General features: G+C 35.7%; 2 protein-coding genes across 3 annotated transcripts; both read right to left on the bottom strand.

Annotated features, from left to right (window-relative positions):
• Positions 1–69: 69 nt before the first annotated feature.
• LOC126754567 (serine protease inhibitor 42Dd) lies at positions 70–1,707 on the bottom strand. Its single transcript, XM_050466658.1, has 4 exons — positions 1,604–1,707; positions 607–1,490; positions 390–534; positions 70–306 (listed from the first exon to the last, which is right to left on the bottom strand). The coding sequence occupies exons 1-4, from the start codon at positions 1,617–1,619 to the stop codon at positions 182–184; spliced, it is 1,170 nt and encodes a 389-aa protein (XP_050322615.1). The 5' UTR covers positions 1,620–1,707; the 3' UTR covers positions 70–181.
• A 5,697-nt stretch (positions 1,708–7,404) lies between these two features.
• On the bottom strand, positions 7,405–10,522 carry LOC126754549 (2-amino-3-ketobutyrate coenzyme A ligase, mitochondrial). 2 transcript variants are annotated; one of them, XM_050466629.1, is made up of 5 exons: positions 10,380–10,522; positions 9,007–9,260; positions 8,455–8,764; positions 7,813–8,364; positions 7,405–7,738 (listed from the first exon to the last, which is right to left on the bottom strand). In XM_050466629.1, exons 1-5 carry the CDS (start codon positions 10,411–10,413, stop codon positions 7,581–7,583), a joined length of 1,308 nt encoding a protein of 435 aa, XP_050322586.1. In that variant the 5' UTR covers positions 10,414–10,522; the 3' UTR covers positions 7,405–7,580. The 2 variants fall into 2 exon arrangements, with proteins under 2 accessions (XP_050322586.1, XP_050322587.1); XM_050466630.1 differs by lacking the exon at positions 10,380–10,522 and adding an exon at positions 10,146–10,182.
• Positions 10,523–16,753: the final 6,231 nt, after the last annotated feature.

Here is a 16,753-nt window from a genome sequence, read left to right as displayed (position 1 = left end):
ATATGTAAAACAACCAGCTCTATTTTAATTGCAAACACTAACTCCATCCAAAAATAAAGCAGCAAAAACTTCAATATGTAAGCTTATAATTTATTAAATATTTAAGTGCAAATTCATGAATGTTTCTTAAAAAATAAATAGATATAAGCGACAGTAAAAACTGCTTCTTAAACTTCCTTAACTAAAATCTGGCAATGTGGCCAGTAAAGTAGATGGCATGAGGGTCACGAATGATGAATACGAAGGGATGATCAGCAATGAAAGTTTTCGGATCCCACGGCAAGGACATTGGCACGCCCACAGCAACTAAAAATACAAAGTAATAAAAAATTAAAATAATAATAATTTTAAATCTCTAGCATTTGAATTAATTTAAAATTCAAACTCACCGCTAGCAGCAGCCGCTTCGCAACCGATCTCATTCACATCAATAAAAGCTTTGTGTTGAACACGTGAGACGCGTGTGCTGATTGGTGACTCGTGGAAAATGTTGCTAAAATCGGCTTCATCGGTGAACATGGTCTTGATGCCCAGCTGAAGATAATAAAAACAAATATTTAATAATAAAACACTTAAGTAGCACTGTGTTTTTAAGTTTATAAGCACCTTCAGCAAATATGGCTTCAAGTCAGTATCAAATTCGAAACCGAATTTTGGTAAATTCACTGTTACGCTGCTCCATTCCCAACGCTTTTCGAGCTCATCAAAGTCCACACCCTTCAATTTTTGTTCCAACTCGTAAAGACCGTTACGTTGATTCGGCAATATAAACCACATACGCAAATCGGTATTCTCGAAGAATAACTCAATCGCCTTGGCATCCAATTCTGCATATTCGGCATAGTTGTACCAATTGTCGGCGAACATAGTGGGCACCTTAACCGTTTCGTTTGCGTTAATAAAGAATACACGATCCGATGTGGCATCATCCATGAAAGGACGTGCCCACTTGGCTTTGAAGTAGATTGCATTGACAAGCGCTACATTAATATCGGGTTCGACATTGTTCAAAACATTTTGTATTTTGTCATTCGTCTTCTCGGCCAACCACTTGTTGATCAAGTCTACGGCTTTTGGTTCATTGGTGAAATCCAATTGCTCGGCATCGGAGTCAAAGTACTTCTGTGCTGCTTCACGGAATTCCGGTTCAATGACCAACTCATCCTTTGCGTAGATTTTATTGGCGATCTCCAATGTGGTCTTTGGCTTGACAAAAGAATGCAACAGCTTGTAATAGCTCTTCGCAATGCCGCTGCGACTCTGCGACTGTGCATGTAAGCTGCGTTGCAACTCCTTAGCGGTTTTACCATCGGCGCCGTAGTATGCCAAACCGAGCGCAGTTTGTATTGCCACCGGTGAGATGATCACATTTTCGTTCTGCTTCTCGCTGGCGATCGTTTGAAAGAGTTCGGTGGCAAAGAGATTACGATCCTGTATTACATTGGCGGCGACATCGCGGCTCAGAAAGTAATTTAATAAAAATACAACAACTAAGGATGATAAAAAAACAATAATTTACAACTGAAATTGAATTTACACAGTTTTTATTTTTGTACTAGTTTCCACACAATTTACAACAAAAACTAGTTAGTATTTCACCCACCTAAGCACCGCTTCATGATTACAACTCAAGCAGGCTTTCTACTTTAAACCAGATTCAAGGTGGTACGTTCGAAAACAAATTCACTCAAAGACTAAAACTGGGAATGCCGGGATACCCTCAATTTATACTACAGCGTCGGTTCAGCGATAGCCAAATGAAGCAAAATAAAAATGAAAGCAAAGAAAAAGCGACGAAAGAAAGCCGATTAGCATACGAGGCAGGCACAAAAGCAACCAAACATAGTTTCATTCAGGGCCATGATCATGATCAAGAGAATAACCGCGCCAAGTGCAGAAAAGGAAAAATAAATCAAAGCGAATTGCTGAACGCGCAAGCGAGAGCCGAGAACAGTTTGGAAACAAAAGGTTTGTAAATGGGAACATTTGTTGTTGGAGTGTGCTCAGCGCTGAGCATTGAAGCGAAAGAACCATCTTCATAACTTCGAGAAGAAAGAACATAACCGAAAAGTTGCATGCTTTTCCCAACTATGATTACCTGTTGGAGCTCATGGAACTGGGAATGAGCACGAAAGATAGTGTATGAATAGTTAGTTTTTTTTAGTGGTTGTGTTCTATTCAATATACTCTAAGTAAGTTATAAAGTTTTATTTATAGTTCAGAACTAGTAACTGACATCTAGGATCTTATAAAGTCGTTGATGCGATGCAAAATCAATTTTGCTCTTTAAAAGAATCGATGGTAAGCAGTGCTTCTTCGCGGTAGTTATAAAGTATTTTTGGCAGTCAGTATATTCTAGTTCCAATAGCGAGTATTTTTTATTACCTCTCCATATTTTTTATTTTCTATATTCAAACCGTGAGCCTAACATATTTTTTGATCTAATCTTTCGAATCTAGCATTTGCTTCCATACAAAATAATTAGTATAGATGGCATTTTTTTAACTAATGACGTGGATTCCAATATTTATAAAATATCCGAGATCTATAAACGCCATTTTCTCACGAGCATTAGTATCAACGACTCAACGAAGTCATTGGGTGTCAAGGCGCTGTGACGTTTAAAACATCCTTTTGAGTTTATACCATGTTCAGACCGAAAATTTAAAAGATTAGATTATATTTAAGCATTTCATAACCCAACAGTGTTCTCACTGCCGTTAGAAAAATCAAAAAACAGCTGTTATTGTCATTCAAGAATTCACATCGCTTATTATTTATCAAAAGCAAGGGTTGTCATATAGTATTTTCAAATAAAAGCCGTCTTTTTTTAATATTTTCCATATAATAGAAATAATGGATGAATTTTTTCATTTGTTATGTCGATTTTCAGGTGAAATTAGATTCATTGCTTTTAAAAAAATTTGTTTGTTGACATTTTTCCCCCTTTGTAGTGTCTAAATCAGCTGTGATAATGTATCAGATTTCCAGTGCTGACAAGTAGAGTGCGCAAAATCAGAGTCGCACAGAGAGATTTAGCGTGGATCAGTTTGAAATCCTTTCAATGAAGTGATTTGGAACTGTCATTTTTGTATGGCGAAATCCAAATTTTTAAGATTAGTGGGATAATCCATTCAACAGCCGAAATCGTGTGATTAAGTGTCGGTCTGAACAAGGCATTAGGGTAGTATTTGAGTAAAATAAATACATGCAAAGAAAAAAATATATATACAAGGAATTTCTCTTTATTTATCATATACTAGAGGACCCGTCCACGCTTCACTGTGGCTGATACATAGATAATACTACTACTACCATCTATATGATTTCTATTAGTTGGATTATAACTATTAGTTAATAAGATATAGCATTTTTGTGAAGCTACTTGTGTTAGTTTACAAAAAAATGGATCATAAAGCATTTCGTGTGTTAATAAAGCATTGCTTTTTTGGGGAAAATACTGTTGAATTTTTGCTCAGGGAAATCCACCGTTCAAAATACATTTGCTAAGCTGGAAACAGGCAAATTGAGCACGGAGGACAATGATGCTCTAAAGATTCGAAAGCTATGTGCAAAGTGGGTGCCTCGCAGGTTCATACTCAAATAAAAACAACAAATAACTGATTCTGAGAAGTATTTGAACGCTCTTTAATCGTAATAAAACCGAATTTTTGCGTCGGTGTGTGACAATAGAAACATAGCCCCATCATTTGCCACTGGAGGTCATCAGTCTTTTTGTATGCATGTTGTATAATACATACTCAACGACTGATTACTGAGCCAGTTATAATCCATTGCACTGCATATTTGGTTGCAGTTCTTTTCTACTATTACAAATACTTAGCTATTGTATTATTTTTGAAGAAGAACCTGTTTAAAATTGTAGGCATATATTAATTTGGTGTGAGTTTTTTTTTATTGCTTTTTTTTTTTGAAGAAATGAAATATTCAAATTTTGAAAAAATGCTTATTATTTGAAATATAATTTTTGTATTTATGAGATGTATTAAATTTTGACGTAAAGATATAAAAGGTATCCTATGTCCTTACCCTGGTTCTAAGCTTCTTCCACGCCAATTTTCAGCCAAATCGGTTCAGCCGTTCTTGAGTTATAAATGGTGTAACTAACCACAACTTTCTTATATATATATTACATAGACTTGTATATATATGTTGTATTTTATGTGTGATATTTTACTCATTTTGAAAAAGTTGTTCCGCATCGTCGTTACTCTCCCCAAACTAGCCAATGACCATTTTCATCATATCGCTTTGAGCTCCCAGCTCCCAAGGTTCTTCAACAACATGACGGCTCTTCGAAGCAGACACCTCTGAAGAAGAAGGTTAAGTCGGATTTGAGTCGATTTCTAAATTTTGCATAGCACTAGGGTGTCGCCTTTTCTTTTGAGTAAAACTAGAAAACACCATCTGGAATTTTATAAGTGGCACTTGCTTGACTTTTGGATTAACGATTTTGAAATTTTTCCGATACAGGAGCCAGGAATTGATAACTACTGTGTCTAGGGTCCAGCGAAATATTTTCATGTACCATATATTGGAGCGCCATTGGCATGTCGGCAAGAAGGAGTTGCTTTCCATGTGTTTATTGTATTTTGAAACAATAGCCTGTCTCGAAACTAAAACATTTTTTTCTTCCATTGCTTCCATGTTCCGAACTGACGTGTATTATTATCCAGCCAGCGCACTGCAGCAATATCCAGATTAGCTTCGTATTTCATTTCATACGATCCCCTGTCAAATCTGACTCAGACAGTAGTTTATACTTTCCCATTCGAATTTTTCGGACCGTGCCGATCAAAATATCAAGAAGGCTTACTGAAGTGAACCAATTATCAAAATACATTTTGTAATTTTTAAACTTTGGTAGTGCGGATGCTAAGTATAACATAATGTCCGATGATATGCCGAGTCCATATGAAGGGCAAGTTCACACCAACATAGAGCGAAAAGTCATAAATAGTTCCTGACGAACCTGCGCGCGTGAACATTTTTAGTCCCCTTTTGTGGGGCTAAGCAAGGTTGTGCTGCTTGAAGGATGATCTTCTTGAAATATGCACTTAACCTCTTAGCGAAAAGCTCTTATTTATTGCATTTGTATACCTCTACACTTGCCTTTATATACTATGAGGTGCTCATCAATGCTTAAGTGTTCCTCTTGCGGTAGATTGTTGAATTTTTCTTTGAGCAACGAAAACAGTGGATGAATTTTGTTTAAATTGTCATAATTATTATTTATATGGTTGAATCGACTTATCAGAAAAATAAATAAATTTCTTCATTTGCTCAAATTTATTTCTTTGCATCGAATCTGTTACTGCGGCTCATTTGAGCTCCCATTCTAAAAACCGGCAGCTGGACTATGCCCAACTACAACAAAACTCCCATAAATCGATTGAATAACTTCAATTCAACAATCAAGTTCACTGCCGGACTTTGGAGGGAATACATATTTGTCTGTTCATAATCAATTTGTTTAAAAACATGTTGAAATATTGAATTGGCTTATTTACTATGTTCAAGTCTTCTTCGGACTCTTAACTCATAACGTCTTGACTGTCGATTGGGTTTTTTCTCCATTTTAGTTGGGATACATATACTTTTTCAATAATTAAGTGATCCATATTTTCTGGTTCTTTATAGACTTCTTGGTTGGCAGTACTTTCTGGTACATCGATTTCCAATTCTTCTCCTTTTTCTAAAATCTCTTTCACACCTTCCTCCAGGAGCTCATCGTCGTCTTCATCACACTCGTCAAAAGAGTTGTCCCAGTCTAGCTTCAAAATCTGCTGTATGTGAGCATCACACAATCTTTTCGTTCTTAACTTTATTCTCCGAATTCAAATTGATCTATAAGATGTGTATTTTAAAGATGTTTATGTGTATTTGACTTTTAAACGATGTCAAACATAGAAGTTACGTATAAGCAACTTAGGGCTGAAGGGATTCAAGGAGAATCTATGCTTTATACTTGGTTGGTTAAAAATGGAGGCGCAAGTCTTTTAAGATGGATTATAGATTTTTAAATTTTATGAGGGGGGATCTTAATAATATGTGATCCCTAACCAATAGCCTTAATTGCCGCTTTACTGTGCACTAGAATGTTTTTTTTGACTTACTGGTTAGATCAAGGGTTACAGATTCAAAAGGTATGTTCTCTCCACTTCATTTTTTTAACTACGATAACTACGAGATTGACTTCTTCAACCTTTTTCTGGAGAAAATAATTCGAGCTGCAGAACTAAGCCGAGAAGGTACAATCTTCTACAAGAGTGTACAGCTGCTGGCGCATGCCGGTGATGTTGATGTCATTGGCCTCAACACTTGCGCCATTTGTTCTGCTTTCTCCAGACTGGATAAGGAAGCAAAGCAAATGGGTCTGGCAGTGAAAAAGGGGAAAATGAAATATCTCCTGTCATAAAACAAACAGTCGTCGCGTCGAAGCTAGGCACGTCACGTCATAACAACAACGTCAGCCTCGAAATCCAACGCAATGCCAACAGGTGCTACTTCGGACTAAGTAGGCAATTCAGAAGTAAACTCCTCTCTCGACGAACATAAACAAAACTCTATAAGTCACTCATTATTCCCGTCCTGCTATATGGTGCAGAGGCATGGGCATCTGATGAGTCGACGTTGCAAGTTTTCGAGAGAAAAGTTCTGCGAAAGGTTTATGGTCCTTTGCGCGCTGGCCACGGCGAATAGTAAGGATGATGGATTCGATGGATCGATGAGTTGTGTGAGATATACGACGACGTTGAAGTTCAGCGAATTAAAAGACAGCGGCTACGCTGGCCAGATCATGTTGTCCGAATGGACAAAAACACTTCAGCTCTGAAAGTTTTCGGCGCAGTACCCGCCGGTGAAAGCAGAGGAAGAGGAAGACCTCCACTCCGTTGGAAGGATCAGGTGGAGAAGGACCTAGCTCCGCTTGGAATCTCCAATTGGCGCCACCTTGCGAAAAGAAGAAACGACCGGCGCAATGTTTTTAACTCGGCTATAACTGCGTAGACGGTTTCTACACCAGTAAAGAAGAAGAACCACGAGATATTAAACATACATAGCTCGAAAAAGAAATAGTTCTATCCTATAAAGAGAAGAATTTGAAAGCGAAAATTGTTTCTTTCTTGTGAAAAGACAAGTTTCTGTTTTTTCGGATTGAAATAAAGCTCAATTGGGCGGACATGTCAAAGGCTATTCCTGTGAGCCGCGATAGGCGATTAAAAATTATCCATGAATAAAAAACAGCGGACCCGTCTTTTGCTTTATACCTACTAGCTCATCTTGGTAGTTTATTATATAGAAATATCCGCATTCTCTAAAGCTTGGCCTTAATTAAAATTTCATATTTTTTCGCAGAAATTACAAAAATAAACAACTAAAATATTAGACTATTAAAACATACATACGAAGATCTATGTATGAATTTTTCTTTTATTTCTTAATATGTAACATATATAATACATACACATATAATAAATGCAAAGACCTGTTGCTTTTGTGGCGTAAACCGTAAGTTTTCTTCAAGAGTTATTCATTTCTTCTGTCGAAGTCAGCCCTTTTTACTTAATAACCTTGAGCGACTTGCCGACATCGATAAATGCGGCCACGGCATGATCGACGTCGTCCGTTGTATGCGCCGCCGATATTTGTACACGAATACGCGCCTTGCCTTTGGGAACCACTGGATAGCTAAAGCCAATGACATAAATGCCACGCGCTGTGTGATGAAGATTTCAATAATAACAATTGAGCAGAGAGAACAACATAGAGTGGAATAACAATTCTACTTACAAAGCATTTGATCAGCGAATATGGAGGCGAGACGAGCATCGCCCAACATCACGGGGCAAATTGGATGATTTTCGCCAGCGATTATAAAGCCCGCCTTAGTCATGGCATCGCGAAAACGTTTTGTATTGCTTTGTACGCGCTGTGACAACTGATCGGAATCCATTAGCATATCCATAACCTTAATGCCAGTTGCCACTACTGGTGGTGGTAGGGAGTTGGAGAAGAGATAAGGGCGCGACTTTTGACGCAGTAGCGTAATCAATTCTTTCGGACCAGTGGTATAACCACCAGCAGCACCACCAAGTGCTTTGCCCAAAGTGGAATTGATAATATCCACACGACCCAGGAGATTGTGGTATTCCTCAGTACCACGTCCGGTGGCGCCAAAGAAACCCGTTGCATGGCATTCATCGATAAAGACCAACGCATCATATTTGGCAGCGAGATCGACAATCTTCGGCAAAGGCGCGATGTTGCCATCCATTGAGAAGACGCCATCGGTGACAATCAGCTTGAGACGCGCCGTTGAAGATTGCAGTTGCTTTTCGAGATCTGTATTTGGAGAAGAAGGCAAAAGTATTTATGAAAAAATTTATATTTTTTAATAAAATTTAAACTTAGAGTATAGAAATTAGTTATTACCACTCATATCACGATGCTTATAGCGCTGCTTCTGCGCCTTACATAAACGTATGCCATCAATAATGGAGGCGTGATTCAGTTCATCGGAAAAGACGGCGTCGTCAGGCGTCAGGATTGCTTCGAATATACCGGCATTGGCATCAAAGCAAGACGCATACAAAATGGCATCCTCACGCCCATGGAACTGGGCAATTTTCTTTTCCAGCTGCTTATGTATCGTTTGTGTGCCGCAAATGAAACGTACCGAGCTAAGACCGGCACCATATTTATCCAGCAGCTCTTTGCTGTAGTTTACCACTTCGGGATTGTTCTGTAAAAAATGAAAAGGTACATTACAGATGAATAAATTTAGGACAGTGAGTTTCTGTGTTTTTTCTTCAACAAAAGTAGGGAACCTAGAAATTGATTCCCCTTTATGTTTATGCTCTCCTTTTATCGACAAAGCTTGAAGAGTAGCGAATTGAACAAACAGCTGGTATAAAACACATAGACCAGCATTATCAAATGGATGGAGTACTTATAGAGAAAGAAAATATCATGGACTATACATACCGCCAAACCGAGATAATTATTTGCGCAAAAATTCAAGATGCGTTTCTGTGTGCCATCCACGGTGATCTCTGTGCTCTGTGAAGAGGTGATAATGCGCTCCATTTTATAGGTGCCGGCATCCTTGATGCCCGTAATTTGCTTGCTCAGTATATCACGAAACTGGCTCAATGCTGGACGAGCGGCGGCCGAGGCCGAGGCGTGGGCGTTGGACACGGCGAAGAGTCGTTGACTCTGGCGTCGAACGCTGTTAGCGCCTGTAAATTATTCGAAATGCATATTATTTATGTAAATGAAAATAAAAAAAAAAGTTTGTGAAAATTTCAGCATATTTTGTGCAGACGCAATGCATTTTTTTGTTTTCGCTAGAGCACTTGTGCGTCTTCGTCTACAGATGTTGTTTATTAAAATTCATTTATTCCTCATTCTTCGTTGCTCTTCGGCTATATAAATAGAAATGGAAGCGGCACGTGTATGTATGCGCGTGAGCAAGTGTTTATTGTCTATTTGTAAAAATGTGTGTGTATATTATACATTTTTTTCATTAAGGTGGGTCGAAACTGACCCAGAATAGCGTATGACCAGTTTGTACCACCTAAAAGGAGTGTATATAAGTAAATAAACAGCGTGACGAGCTAAGTAGATTTAGCCATATCCGTCTGTCTGTCCATCTGTCCGTCCGTCTGTATATACGCGAAGTAGTCCCTTGGTAATAGTCTTCATCTGAAATACTGCACACGCTCTTTTCGCCCCAAAAAGCTGCTCATTTGTCGGAACCGATGATATCGGACTACTATAGAATATATCTGTCATTCAAACTGAACGATTGGAATCAAGTACTCGTAGGGAAAACTTTTTCATTTGACGAGATATCTTCACAAAATTTGGCATGGGTTATAATCCAAGGCAACGGTGCCATCTTCGAAGAAATTGTGCTGTTTGGACCACATGACCGCCATATAAACTAACCGATCAAAATCAAGAAAAAAAGTTTTCACATGCACCTGTGAAAATTATTAAAGCCTCGATGCAGCCGAAGTTAACGTTATTTCTTATTTTTGTATTGTTTTACTATATACCATCCGATTTTTATATTTATTATTAATATTTCGTATTTTTTAGGAAATTATAAAAAAAATTACCAGAAAATATTTCCTTTATCATAATCGTAATTTTTACAAAAAGGATCTTCAATCAAAGTTCTGAAGCATTGAGATCACAGTTGATAATATCTATTCACGATTTTTATTTTCAATTCACATCGCAAATTTATATTTTTTAAACAGTTTGTTCGCTTGAGACTTGTTTTCTTACATCCACAAGTTCCACACATTTTTTATATAAACGTTCACATAACATATGCAAAAGCCACACACCTCTGAACAACGCGTATTTTGAGAAAATTGGCATTTTCTGGCTATGCCAATAATAATTTTGTGAAAATTCCTTTCTCCTCAAATTTGGTTCTTTGCTGCGCGACACACCCTCGATAGATTTCGTTTTCAAACTGAATAATTGTCAAAACGGCAATTCTATAGCGACCGGCGGCGTCGTCAATTATTGTATGTACATATATAGTGCAGGCAATAAACCGTAGCTAGATACATAAACATGTACATATATATATATGCGAGTATCCAAGAGTATACACAACAACAACTGATTGCTTTATTATACATTATTGCCCATGTCAGCAAAAAGAAATGATAAATATATAATAAAGATGTGTAAAGATATATAATATGTATGCATACGCATTAAGGAGGATCAACCGCAAAAGCAAAGCATTCCATAAGATCATATGGTGCAACCTTAAAATATACTCAAAGTAGACTGCTTGAGTGAAAGATAGGCGAAAATTATCTTCACTTATTTTATTAAAAAATCTCAATCAATACACGTGAATTTTTCTGAGAAACTTAAAATTTTTGATAAAAATCAAGAAAATTTCTTGAAAATCATTATTTGTTCGGTTTATTTTTTAACAGAAAAAAAGTCGTTAAAAAAATTTTCTTTCATATAGAAAAACGATTCCATTCTTCGAACAATGAACATGCAAATACATAAAAACATAAAAACATACCTGACGAATTTCATGTTTCTCCGGAATTTATAAAATATATGTATTTATTGAACTATTGAGAAGTTACATGGGTTCACGGGCTTCAAAAATTTAAACTTTTTATTGTCTTACTAAATTCTACAACACCTCTAAAATATTGTCCGAAATTTTCAAGTTGATCCGAATAATAGTTTCGGAGATACAGCTTTGAGAACTTGTGCGCTCGAGGCTAACTAGGCTAAGTGCGCCGTCTTTAAAAACGTTTTTGTCGAAACTGTGTTTTTGGATTCGGTTGGCAGGATTTCTCGATAACTACCCAAACCGATCTTCATTAAATTTTACACAGGTCTTTGAGATACAATTCTTATAGACTTAAGCAATGGATGTTTGCTTTTCCGAATACAACTTATTGAAAAAAAAAGTCGCAAAATTTTAATTTTTTGTAAAAATATCTCCAAAAAATCCAATTTTCAGTTGTTTTCCTTCATCCAAGTTCAAAATTAAGGTTTTAACTAAAAGACATATTTTTCACTTTAGATGATCCTGTAAGAAGTTATCCTGAAAACCCGTGCGCATCTTTTTTCAGAGGAGTCACCGGAAATGACGTCACAATGACCGAGTTTAAAATATTTTTTTTCCAATAATTTCGGAATTGTGTATATTTGTAACAATAAAAGATTGTAATAAAATACTTCATTTTTTATATAAGAAAAAAATTAAAAAAAGGCTGTTTTTACCCGAGGAAACCCATGTAACCCATAAACCATGTTTCCTCAGGTAAAAAAGTTCAAGTTAAGGTCAGTGCCCTAAGGCAAGGGATTAAGTTAGGTTAGGTTATGGGGTCGATCTTAAAAGGGATCTCACTTGGATAGCTTGGAACGGTAGTCTGTTGCATTACCTTAAAACTCATTTATAATAGATCAATAGATCCTCCCAACAGTGTCGAAGAGCTTTGAGTATATTATAAATTTGTTAGAACAGATAAAGTCAGTTCCAGCAAACATATGTATATCTCCTGATTCTCCGAAAGTAAGACTGCCGAGATATTTCAGCCTCAGAAGCTTGTATATTCAAAACGTATTTGTAAATCGATACACTGGCATAAGACTTTGGCATTCCATAAATTTGTTAGTTCTCTACTTCCGCTTGAGATCTTTTCTTTTGTAGGTACTAGAGGACTCCACGTTTTACTGTTGCTAGCGCATAGATAATACTCTTCTACCATCTATATGGTTTCTCTTGGTTAGATTATAACAATTAGTTAAAAAGATATAGAATTTTGGGTGAAGCAACTTATGTTAGTTTACAAAAAAAATTAATCATAAAGCATTTCTCGCGTTAATAAAGCATTGTTTTATGGAGCTCTGCACCAAGGAAATCAACCGTTGAAAAGATATTTGCTAAGTTGGAAAGAGGCGAATTGAGCACCGAGGACAATGACGCCCTAAAGAGGCGAAAGCCTAAGTGGGCGCCTCACAATTTCATAATCTAACAAAGCGTTGCATAGTTTTAAATATTTAAGCATACATACGGATATAGAGACAGAAAAAGTGAATTTGTTTTATACTATGTGATAACAGTGGTGTAGCTAGGAGGGGGCGAAGGGGGCCGTCGCCCCGGGCGCAACGTCTGGGGGGGCGGCAAAACGATCTTCGCTGTATTTTAATATTCAGAAAAATACTTCCACAATTTTTTTTACAAAATTTATTATAAAAGGTAAAGAGTTGTACACTCACAATGTAATAATCTGAATAACAATGAAAAATATTAATTTTTACTCGAATACTCTTCAGTCTTTGAATTTGTCTTACTTACATCTTTTGGCTCATATCTTTCTTAAAAATAGTGATAGAACTTAAAGATGCACTTTTCTAGCTTTGTCTAGCGACGTGTCACTCTCACAGTTACCCTATGCTTTGAATGTAACAAATACTTTTATTTCTCCAAATTTTCAAAAATGGTTTTTAAAAACTCCAATTCTGGCAAAAATTCCTGCAAATTGCGGAAATGAGTTTTTTCTATGGCTTTTAATAAGATGTCTTGTAATTTTACTATCAATTTCCTCAAAACCCGTATTGTGAGAATTTTGGAACTTCAGAATTTGCGTGGCTTCTAGTTCCTAAATTTTATATACTTATTCGATTATTATTGTTCGAGTAACGTCCTTCTCTAATAAGCACATTCAATTACTATATATAGTACAAAGCGCATCTCATGTTTCTTCAGCCCGACTCATGCAAGCAAATCAATTAATTTACAAGCACAGTCACTTTCAATTGAATGTCAGTCTTGTTTCATTGTTCTTCTGTATATTTGATAGGCATGTCTAAGGATATTCGTGGATTCGTAGTTATTCCTTGAATAAATTAGTAGGAAGCCTTATGATAGTAATACAAAGAGGAATATACAAATTTCTGATAATGATTGTGAGATACACAGGGAATGAAGAATATTCATATCTAACACAAATAAAATATTCTGAAGAAAAGTATATGTAATTAGTATAGTTGTATATATATTCTTCAAGTACTTCTTTATAGTAAAATATAAAATATTTTTATTTCTTTGCATTAATACTATATAAAGTCAGGAATAAAATTATATTTTTTTACTTTTATATTTTTTTTAACCTAATGGCAAACCCTTATATTCATAATAAACTTAAGAGTTCTATTTTTTTTGAAAATCACATGTCGAAAGAACTCCTTTATATGTATGTTTACAAGAATAAATAATTTCGAGTGGTAATCCTTTTCACCCCTAATAACCTAACCTTCCTAATAACAGGACAATTGAAAAATAACTTAATGAGTTTTATTTAGCTATATAAAGTCATCATTAATTTGTATATATATTTTCAGTAAAGAAACTTTTGTTATTGTGAAAAATGGATAAAAAGTAAATTTGTGTGTGATAAAAAATAGACAAAAAAAGATTTCGAAAATTGTAATTTAATTCCCTGGGTAAATGATATTTCGAAAAAAATGTATTTGTCAAATTTTTAAAATTTCAAAGTTGAGTGGTTTGAAAAGAACAATATAGCTTTTGTTGCAAGATATTCAAATCCATCTAACTTCGCGGACTGACTTTTTATTTTTAATACTTGAGCTATTTCAAAAGCTATTTAAATTTTTCGTGCACTAATTTCATCGTTCGCAAGTCTTAAATTGGCAATTCCTTAATTACTGTGCTAAATATGAGAGTGATCTGTCTACCACTTTTTTACCATACAGAAGCTGGTTATGTCGGTACGCCTCAGTATTGCGTTGCGATTCTTATAACTGATAAAAATATCGAACAAAGAATTTGTCTCAAAATTGTATTTCTAACCAAATTTCGTTCGCGGAATCGTTGCGAATGTTAGAAAAGGCTTACGGCATTTCAGTTTTATCAAAAACACAAACTTACGAATGGTACAAAGTCTTCAAAAACGGCCTTCGACCTCTTCAACTGATGACAACATTAAAAAAGTGAAGGATGAAGTGAAGTGCTTGAATATCGTCAGGCAACTGTACGAGAAATGTCAAGAGAGCACACCATCTCTCTTGAGTCTGTTCGAATGATTTTGGAGAATATTTTGTGTATGAAACGCGTTCCTTGACTCGTCCCGATAAAGCTGAATTTTTTTCAAAAATAGTACCGTAAACAGTTCTCTTTGGGCATGCTTGATCGGGCGAATTCCGATCCCACATTCATGGAGAGCATTATAACTGTCGACGACGATACACGGGTTTATGAGTTTGATATCAGGGGATGCTCATTGTTTCTTTCGATATTTCGAACCACGAATGCACCGAAGCATTATGAATTTATTCCGGGGAAACAGACGGTTAATAAGGAGTTGTATTTGGCCGTATTGAAGCGCATGCGTGAGAAAATCCGTCAAAAACGGCCGAAATAGTGGATGAACAATTCATGGATTTTACACGATGTTACCCAAACTAAAATGCTGAAGGCCATTCCAAAAGTGTTTATGAAAAGTGTTTCAAGGACTGTAAAAGTTATAAGTGTACTTATTACATCTGGTGGGAATTACTTTGAAGGCGACAAAATAAATATTGACTAATACTTAAGTATTTTGCGTTTTATTTACAATTTCCGGATTCCTTTTTGTCACAATGTATTTCTTTTTGAATGGAAAAAATACAGTTGAAGGAAAACTTGCTTTGATGACGAGTTTCCGGACACTGTTCCAGGAAAATCAACCTTCAAGGATTAGTAGACCAAGTGAAGACGTGGTGAAATGAGCACCGAAGATAGTGAATGCTGTGGACGACCAAAAAAAAATCAATTGAATATCATATCATTCAGGAATATTTGGGTATGAGGGAGCTCTGTGCAAATTGGGTGTCATATGTTCTAAATAGAACATGTTTATTGTTTCAAGAAGGCGGAATGTACCAATACACTTGTATTTAGACATTTTTATATTCTTTACAAATATTAAATAAGATAAGAAATATTCTAGCTTTTGTAATAAATTATACAGTCCACATATATTAGATGAGGCAGAGACAATAAAAAACGTACATAAATAAACACAAAAAAATATATACATTTATATGCAACATACATAGATAGTATATGCATTAATATGTAATACGCATGCACTCAAAAAATATAATATAAACATATTTACTTAGGTTTGGGCAATTGATTACAAATACACCTGTGCATTTGAAAACAACCCCATGTGATGTGCCGTACATACACATATATTTAATTAGATAAGTGAGACTTCTAAAATAGTATATGTATAAGGTTTACAAATTTAAAAATAAAATTAGAATGAAAAATTTCTCACTCGACATAAGACTTATTTATTCCCCCACCAGTGGTAAGGTTGATAAAAGTCTTTGTTGAGTTTTAAACACTATATGAACTGTCGCTCTGTGAATAAGGTTTTATGGCCTCAAAATATACTTTAAGCCAAGGAAATTAGATTTATAGAAAATCCTCAACTGACCTAAACTATTACATGTACTAATTTTTAGTTAACGGTACAAAAGCTTCTCAAAAATTTCTCAATCATTTATAGGTTATTTAAAATGTATAGTAACTGTATATAGGCTATCGGAAAGTATCTAACATCAGAAAACTTCACTTTCTAGGTATTTACTTAAATATAGATTATTTAATAATCACAACATCAGAACCAACAACCAATAGCGTGAAAACCATGATAAAAACTCGATCTCTCAACTAAAGCTTTAATTCAACACATTATCACCTTCCAGCCATTAAACAAAACCGGCAATTTGTCAGCGTAGCTACTAATAGCATAAAAAAGTTTCATTCTATGGAACTAGTTAATCAAGAGGAAAATAAAGAATCGAGAATTAAATCTACGTTGAGTGAACGATAAGGAATCGTAACGCCATTTAAATAATAACAGTCATCATTAAGGCAAACTGTAACAACCTGTCTGCATTTGCATTTAGCCGAGGCGACAAAGCATTTTACAAGCGAACGCCTATAGCGGTGCAAACGAACTAAAGTTGTTTGATGCTGTGATGACAGGTTTCTTGCTCTAGAACTGGGAGTGGGCGTCTAGCGGCAACTGCACTCGAATGCATTCGAATAAATGCGGTTTATTACCGTTAAAAAAGGTGTCAAGCAAATTCTTTAACAACTTTGTGTAATATGCGAAAAACTTGTATAAAGTGAATTATGCTGAAAGTAATTTGA

The sequence above is a fragment of the Bactrocera neohumeralis genome, chromosome 4 (genome assembly GCF_024586455.1).
Source record: "Bactrocera neohumeralis isolate Rockhampton chromosome 4, APGP_CSIRO_Bneo_wtdbg2-racon-allhic-juicebox.fasta_v2, whole genome shotgun sequence".
Lineage (NCBI taxonomy): Eukaryota > Metazoa > Arthropoda > Insecta > Diptera > Tephritidae > Bactrocera > Bactrocera neohumeralis.
The sequence above is the reverse complement of the archived record's forward strand: the minus strand, read 5'-3'. Positions and strand labels throughout refer to the sequence as shown.